A 5496-nucleotide genomic window follows, 5' to 3' on the forward strand; every position below is an offset into this window, starting at 1 on the left:
ATCCGAGCAGCTGAGTCCTTAGCCATCTTCAAGAAACGACTAAAAACACATCTGTTCCATCTTTTTTTGACCCTCTAACTCTAGAACTCTCTATTCTAATTCTATTCTTTAAAAAAAAAAAAAAGTCCCTTTTAGACTTGCACTCTATTCATTTAATAACTGCTTGTTTTCTTGAGGGAAAAAAAAAACTAACACTAGCTTCTCTAATCTTTTTATATTCTGTCTATTTGTTTTCCTTATATTTATTATACAAAACCCCTCTAAAACCAGCCAACAGACCAGGCCGGGAGACCAGCTAAGACCAACCAAAAGCTAGTTTAAGCTGCACAAAAAAAAAAAGCTGCATGAGAGAGAGCTTCAAATGGAGGAAGATGTGATGTTTAAAGTTCCATGGGAAAAGGTACCTTTATCATTACTTCAATTGAAACTTACTTCATCATTACTTCAAACCCTGGACTGCATGGTATACACAAAAAAAAATGACCTAGATCAAGGGTGGCGAACGTCGGTCCTGGAGGGCCGCAGGGTTTTGCTTCCACCCTAATCAAACACACCTGAACAAGCTAATCAAGGTCTGAACAGTTACTTGGAAGCTACAGGCAGGTTAGTTTTAATTAGGGTTGGAGCTGAACTCTGCAGGGCTGCGGCTCTCCAGGACCGGAGTTCACCACCGCTGGCCTAGAGCATTCAAAAAAATTGATTTGACGCCAATATGTACAAAAGCTGGAATGAAGACAGTCCTCCAGACTGAGGATTGTCAACATCACCTCCCTCAGTAAGTGTTTCTTGTCCCATAGGAGCCAAAATGTGATAATTATTTCACCACTAGAGGGCGATGCATTGTGGTGAGTAGATGTAGGTCACCTGTTCAGCATCACATTATATTAAACAGCTATTGAACATGGTTCTTAGCTCCACATGCTTTTATTGTAAATAAATATTGTTTGTTCAGTAAATTAACCAGTCAAGAAACGGACATCACTTTTTGGACATTTCTTATTCCATTCTATGAGTCAACAACAACAATTTACCACCCTGCCATGGCTTATAGAAAAGCCACTAGGCCTACATACCCATTACTTATTTAGTTGGCTTCTGCAAAAGAAGAAAATCATGTGTAAAAACTGATAATGAATGAATTTTCTGTTTACAGTGTTTACTTCTGATTTATCATTCGATAGGTTGAACACGTCTGAACACAGAACTATATGTTTTAATGTTAATTAGGAGAGGAGTTAATTAGCCCACATTTAAGTTCTGCGTAAATTAGCAACCATTTAAGCTCAGCTATTTCTGGTGCATATTCCCCACAAACCTCCACACATGGCAGATGTGTGAGACTAAATTAAGTAGAGCGTTTTAGATAAAGGGGTTTGAGTGATCAAATATGTATCTGATGAAAAAACATAGGGTTAATGAATAATCAAATGTGGCTAGGGCTGGACTGGGGTTAAAATTCGGCCCTGGACAAATCCGGCCCACGAGTTCCCCCCATGAATGTTTTGATGGGTTATAGGGCCTTCAATTGGAGTAAATAAATGTATAAATGGGCCTAAAACAGGACAGAAACAAATAATGATAGATATTACTGAATTCGCAGCAAATGCAACAAACTTAACCCGTTTAATCCCAAATTAATTCCCAGACATGAAGATATCTAAATGATGTGTCATTAGTAACCCTTTGAAATAATCAATAATTATTTTTTTTGAAAAGTGTGTGAAAAATTGTGTTTTATGGTCGGTCACAATTGTGACCAGTGGGATAATGTGTGTACTGAATTATCATATTTCTGCAGTCATAAAAATTGTTATATATTTTAGCCGCCCAGCTATTTTCAACTGTTTGATTACATTAGGGTTACTATTATGCATAAAAATCCCTTATAAAACGGAGAGTTCCGGTCCTTGATTCTGATTGGTTGAGCCGCGTTCGAAGCTGTTGTAAATTACTCTACAAATATACACCTTTGTTGACTTTGTGTGTTGCTCAGCAACCACTTTGTAGCAACCACAACTGTTTCTGAGGAACTACATTGTTTGGTGGAAGAATACTGTTTTTATTAATATTACACTTTATTTGCTCTGTTTTATTCTGTGAAACCTTACTACGTATATGGAATAACCGTTTTATAAAAGCAATAAGCCCTGTGAAGCCGTGGTTTACAGTGAATTTATAACAGCTAAGGGGTGTTGTTATCCCCTGTGTACACGTTAATAATGAATTGCACTGGACCTTGTTTGTTGGTAGTTGTGTGTGTGGGGGACGTGAAATGCTGTAAACTGAGAAAATGACGTTTCAAAATCCAAATGAACCGAACAAGATCGACTCGAACTAGACGTCAATTAATGCACGCGTGTCACCTGATCCACATATGCATGGATTCCTTTTTGCATGAGCAATTTATGATATATTAATGCAGAACAGAACATTTTTATTCACAAACATGTCTGTATTTGTACAAATCGCTGCACAATTATTTAATCCCGAATTCCACAGACTCAAATTGAAAGGCATTTGTTTGTGGTTAGTAAGATGCATGTATAAAATTTATGCAGTACATAGATAATTGTGCGTGCATCTATGAATCATTTTGAGTCTAATATCATCCCATAAATGAGGAGCTGTTGTGATGCAGGTTTATATTATTTTAAATTGTGTCTATGTTGTTTGTGATTTGTGTATTTTTTTATTGGTGACTTTGTTTTACGTATTTTATTGTGATATTGTGAAGCACTTTGGGCAACTTAGTGTTGTATTAAACTGTGCTATATAAATTAATAAGAACAAGAACAAATCTGAGAAGGTCTGCAAGAGAGAGAAGTTCTCCAGCACCTGAATGTTTATAATAAAATCGGCTAAACCGCCATCTATACCAACAGAAAATTTGTATTATGACGAAATTATCAGCATATTCAATTCAAAACTCAGACAACGACTATAACCTGTTTAGAACAGAAATCACTCATTCAAGGTAAGATTATCTTATCTATTATTATTATATTATATATTATTTTATTCATCATAATTTCAAGATCATAGGCCACAATAGAAGAGCGAGCACAAGTGAGACTGAGAATTATTATTTCTCTTTTCTGTCACACTGACTCTGTGAGCCTGTGCCAATACCCACATTTGCGGTCTTAGCCACTTGATAGCGTGCACATGTGGCAGGAAGTGCATGCACATGACTGTCCCAGCTCTTAAAAATGCCAAAGTTCAGTTCTCTAAATGCACACAAAATCCACACCATGTCTAACAGCGCTTTGGAACGTCCAATTATTCATCATGTTCAAGAAATCACTAATGCAATCATGTGCCCGAAAATGTTTGTGTAAAAGTAAAGTGTTGCACACTTTATTGGTACAGAGATGAGTGTGTATTTTGCAAAACATTTGCAATTGCTTTTTATCAGTTCATTAGAAGAACCACAATTAAATTGTGTCATACAAAGGGACATTCAAGTCAGAGATGGAAGAAACAAAATAATAGAAAAGAAGGCAAGACAAGGCATGTTCAATCTGTGGAGTGAAGAAAGGATGAGAGGAGTAAAATGTAGATGCAGAATATGGAGCTTTAAAATAAGGACACAATTAAAGTTCATTTAATGTGTTAAGAGAACATAGACAGAAAAAAAGTTTTTTGTTAGACTATTTGTTGTTGCATTTGTTATAGTCACATTTTTAATATGTTGCATGAGTTGGATGAATTCATTTTTATCAAAATTTTGATATCTATTCAGAGTTTATCAAACATGTTCTATCAGTTATTTTGAATTTTATACATAAATTGAGTTAAATGATGAATTTTACTCAAAGCATAGGCTATATGTTTTTTTGCAGGGGGGGTGTTGTTAAATAATTTGTGGAACATGTTTGCTTGGTCATATGTGTTAATAAGTCATGTGTTTTTTGTTGTTGTTTTTTTTTTTAATGAAGATACAGGATCATTTTTGATAAATAAGGGATGACCCACTTTACCAGACCAAGGCATACCGAAATTTGTCTGAAGTACATGATCTCAGAATGTTTATTGGTTTACACCTCCCAAATAACACATCATATGAACGGTAATCAAAGTGAAATATTAAAGCTGGACCTTAAAGATAACTAAAATAATAAAGAAAAGAAAATTTAGGTATCTAAATTACACATTTCACAAAAAGTGTCCCACTTTGCATTCACCCCATTGAAAAGTTCTACACAACTGTGGTCTTAAAGCCAACTTGTGAATATTTGGGCCAAATACAGGAAATACGTCATTTACTGTAGGTAGACAAGTGCTCAAGTGCCGAGACCACAGGTGTGGTTATTACTTCCTTCTTGACAAAAGCAAAAAAGGATCAGTGATCAATGAAGAGCAACGATAAAAACGTTAAGGATTTTTGAGAAGGCTCTAAACAGACAACAGATCTTTGTGATTATCGTGGTTATTTTTCTTTTCTAAAGTTTCAATTGCTGGAGCTCAAACAGTGAGAATGGATTCACTAACCGTAGAAGAACTGTCTTGTCCTGTTTGTCTTGAAATCTTCAAGGCTCCTGTTCTATTATCATGTAGTCACAATGTCTGTAAAGAGTGTCTGCAACAGTTGTGGAGAACCAAGGAAACTCGGGAGTGTCCTGTCTGCGGGAGAACATCCTCAAAGAATCCTTCCTGTAATCTTGTGTTAAAATCCTTGTGCAAGTCATTCCTGAAGGAGAGAAATGAGAGGTGTTCAGCAGGGTCTGAGGAGATCTGCAGTTTACATGGTAAGAAACTCAAGCTCGTCTGTCTGGAGGACAAACAGCCTGTGTGTTCAGTGTGCAGAGATACACAGAAATGTGCCAATCAAACGTTCAGACCCATCAGTGAAGTTGTTCCATCATATAAGGTAAGACAGGTTTACATAAGAGGATAAGCTTATGTATTAGTTATCATGTTACAGAAACCTTGAGTGTCTTATAGATTTTCACTTTAAATTCTAGGAGGAGCTCTATACAGCACTGAACTCCTTACAAGAGAAACTTAAACATGGAGAAAACCTTAAAAGAGAGTTCCAGAAAACATTGCAACTTATCAAGGTGAGGATTGAGTCTTCTGAGATCTTCTCTATTCTAATTTTTGATGTTATTTATTTATTTTTTAATTTGTTTTATATTTAAAAAAACACTTGACCCTCTAACACTTGCACTCTATTCGTTTTCTAACTGCTTGTTTTCTTTAACAACAAAAAAGCCAAACTTTTAGACTAGCTTTCTCTTTTCTTCTTTTTCTATTCTATCTACTTGTTTTGTTTTTATTGTATGTATATGTAGTGTGTGTCTGTGTGTGTGTATAAAACCTTGCTACATGTACTGCGTTAGGCTAACCGAGACTAGTCATAGCACGTGCTTTTTATTGCTCTTTTGTTGGTTTTGATTGCTTCTATTGTCCTCATTTGTAAGTCGCTTTGGATAAATTACTAAATGTAAATGTAACAGTCACACACACACACACACACACACACACACACACACA

The 5496-nt window shown here is 35.8% G+C and overlaps 1 protein-coding gene across 1 annotated transcript in view; it reads left to right on the forward strand.

Moving 5' to 3' along the window:
• The first annotated feature begins 4471 nt into the window (after positions 1 to 4471).
• The window catches only part of LOC107698844 (nuclear factor 7, ovary-like), a 4462-nt gene continuing 3437 nt past the window's right edge, over positions 4472 to 5496 (forward strand). The window contains exons 1-2 of the mRNA XM_016499969.1: positions 4472 to 4870; positions 4965 to 5060. Coding sequence (XP_016355455.1) covers positions 4478 to 4870; positions 4965 to 5060 — 489 coding nt within the window. The 5' untranslated portion in view covers positions 4472 to 4477. The remainder of the gene's footprint in view (positions 4871 to 4964; positions 5061 to 5496) is intronic.

This window comes from Sinocyclocheilus anshuiensis, unplaced genomic scaffold, assembly GCF_001515605.1.
Source record: "Sinocyclocheilus anshuiensis isolate Anshui unplaced genomic scaffold, SAMN03320099.WGS_v1.1 scaffold358, whole genome shotgun sequence".
Classification (NCBI taxonomy): Eukaryota; Metazoa; Chordata; class Actinopteri; order Cypriniformes; family Cyprinidae; genus Sinocyclocheilus; species Sinocyclocheilus anshuiensis.